Source organism: Rutidosis leptorrhynchoides, chromosome 2, assembly GCF_046630445.1.
Source record: "Rutidosis leptorrhynchoides isolate AG116_Rl617_1_P2 chromosome 2, CSIRO_AGI_Rlap_v1, whole genome shotgun sequence".
Taxonomy (NCBI): Eukaryota; Viridiplantae; Streptophyta; class Magnoliopsida; order Asterales; family Asteraceae; genus Rutidosis; species Rutidosis leptorrhynchoides.
In genome coordinates, this window is record NC_092334.1 from 248,621,098 (window position 1) to 248,624,286 (window position 3,189).

General features: G+C 30.7%; 1 protein-coding gene across 1 annotated transcript; it reads right to left on the bottom strand.

The window, feature by feature from the left end:
* Positions 1-2,132: 2,132 nt before the first annotated feature.
* On the bottom strand, positions 2,133-2,974 carry LOC139891741 (ethylene-responsive transcription factor ERF104-like). The gene has a single exon (XM_071874725.1). The coding sequence runs from the start codon at positions 2,868-2,870 to the stop codon at positions 2,280-2,282; it is 591 nt and encodes a 196-aa protein (XP_071730826.1). The 5' UTR covers positions 2,871-2,974; the 3' UTR covers positions 2,133-2,279.
* Positions 2,975-3,189: the final 215 nt, after the last annotated feature.

A 3,189-nucleotide genomic window follows, 5' to 3' on the forward strand; every position in this document is an offset into this window, starting at 1 on the left:
AAAAGAATACTTTCAACTTCTTAGTATTCTATGGGTATGTTTGGCAAAACTAGCTGGAAGCTGCAAGTGTTTAGCTGCAGGCGTTTAGCTGAAGCTTTTTAAATGTATTTAATTATTTGGCAAAGTAGCTGGAGCTGTTATAAAATAATTAAAATGACAAAAATGGACACTAGAAAAAAAATACTTAAATATCATTATTTTAGTTTAATAAAACATAGTCATTACCAAATAACCGAAAACATATATAATACTACTAATAACCGAAAACATATATAATACTACTAAATTATTAAAAACACTTAATATTAAATAATATCATCTTATTTTAGTGAAACAAGTTATTAACAAACAAAAAAAAAAAAAAAAAAAAAAAAAAAAAAAAAAAAAAAAAACATAGTATAATGATTAAACTGTTAATGTTGTGCATAATAAATAAAAGTAGTAATAGAAATATCGTTAGAAAATACAAACGTGTTAATGGCTAAGAGCAATATCTCATCTATTAGAATGTACTTGATACATTCTTGTAATCTTAATATTATAATATTATATTAGAAACTGGATAATCCAAACTCTATTGGATTTACGTGGAGAATTTATACAGAATAATATATTGGATTAGGGTATTTAAGAAATTTAAAACACCAAACGCTTTTATCTTTTCTAAACGTTACTCAACAAAGCGTTTAATTTGAGAGCTTTTAGGAGCTTCTTTAATCTCACTAAAAGCTTTAAGCTCTTCTAGGCAAACAAAGTTTTTTACTAAATAAGAGTTTTTTCATAAAAGTTAAAAAGCAAAAAGCTTCAAAAAGCTTCAAACAGCTCCGTGCCAAACATAGCCTATATCTCACATCGGAAATTGGGTATTGTTAATGTTAACGTATAAATATACTTATCAAATTATTCTGTTTACTAATTATTAATAATTAATAATTAGGATTTGAGTATTGTTAATTAATGTTTATAAATATACTTATCAAATTATTCTGTTTATTAATTATTAACAATTAGAATTTTGTTAAAGACAATTTCTTATAGCGGTCATTAATGTACTTTAAAGTATTCTATTAAGTAATTAGAATTTTGTTGAAGATAATTTCTTATAGCGGTCGTTAATGTACTTTTATTGTATTAAGCAATTATGTAATGACTTTAAGTACAAGAATTACATAATAAATTTATGCACATTACATTACACATATACTAAATGGGATGGATTTGAATGTCGTCCCAAGTCAATTATTTGTCTTTACAGACACCCTACTCACACTTGCAATTTACAGTTAAATCCTATCCACTTTGTCCAATCCTAAAATTATGCAGGAGCACCCTTCTCACACTTGCAATTTTCAGTTAAATCCCATCCACTTTGTCCAATCCTAAAATTATGCAGGATCTTCCAGTGTAAATTTAATATTTAATTCATAAATACTCCCAAACTCCACCGCAATCTTTAAGGACATATATCTTCTTGTTAGACGTCGTCCCAATTCAATTTTTGTCGTTACACACACTCTTTTTACACTTGCAATTTTTAGTTAAACCCCTCTACTTTGTCCAACCCTAAAATTATGGAGGGGCTACCAGTGTAAATTTAATATTTAATTCATAAACACTCCCAAACTCTACCGCCATCTTTAGGGACCTATATTTTCCTGTTAGACGCGAATTATTGTCTACTGACACCACCATTAAACTCTAAATAATTTTACGAACAAAACGAGACTAACTACGTTCGAACGGACACTTTTTCAAAAACGCCAACCCAATCAACGTCTAAAACGGGTCTTTACACATGTGCCGTCTCCCCCTCTGTACATACACAACGCTACGTTAAATACGAACATACCGTCTGAAAGCCCCCGTCGCATCGCGCGGGCCGATCCGGACTAGTTACAATAACATAACTTGGTTTATTAGTTATCTTAATTATTGCGTGTACTTATCTCCTTCCGAGCAAAAAGAATTGAGCAATCTAAACAGTATGAATGTCACCTAATATCATTTCCATGCACCAAATTTTTTTTAAAAAAATATTAAAAAAATCCATGCCTTCTAAAACGTAGCAATATACTGATATACATATAAATACATAAAAATTAACTCGAAATCGGTTAATTATACACACAAAAACAAGTTCCGATTAATTACGAAAGTAAGATAGCACGAAAAGTAATATTATTTGTAAAATTTTGATAATAAAAGAAACTTTGTTACTATACATCTAAATTATCGTGAAATTATATTAGAATTAACACCATGTATATACACGTCGATCATCATGACCTCCACATAGACGAAGAATGATCCACGATAAAGCGCTTGTTATGAACTGCCACGTCATCATCCACGTCATCATCATCATATCTAATTATTCTTTTCCTATTGGCAACTTGAAGGGGGAAATTAAGAATAGCCTTACTACCTCTCATTAAAAACGCAGCTTGATCGTAAGCTTCAGCAGCTTCAACTGCGGTATCAAACGTACCTAACCAAACTCTCGATCCACGTCGCTTTGGATCTCGAATTTCTGCTGCGTACTTACCCCACGGTCGCTGTCTTACACCTCTATAACTCCTCCTCCTACTACTACTACTACTTTCATTCGGACTTGAAATTTTATGATCAATTACATCATCATCTCTAATTCTAGAGAAATCGAACATGTTATGGTTTTGATCGTGGGTAGATGAATTACCGGAATTGGGAGAATCAGTACTGGTGGAAATCGGGCTACTATTACTATTACTATTACTATTACTATTACTACTACTACAGGTTGTGCATTGGATTAGTGGAGAGGATTCAAAATCATCGAGAAGGTGTTTTCTGATGAACTCAAGGGCTGCAACTTCATCAGGTGTGGCCATGGTTAATTAAACTAGTAATTAACTAATTAAGGGAATTGAAATTTACGTGTACCTAGATAGTATGGGTTTAATTGAAGTATATCGAATAGAGTAAAAAGAGTGTGGAAACAAGTATATATATAGGGACTTCATGATTATTACATACTCAGTATTAAGAAGTATTTTACTAGGAAGGTTCCTGTGGATTATACAATGGGAGTACTTTCAATTTTATTTACTTATAAAAAAAGGTGTGACTATGTCGTAAGTATAATATGAATTATTTATTTCCTTTCGAAATAAAAGTTTGAAATTTATCTATGTTTAATTTTTTTTCCCA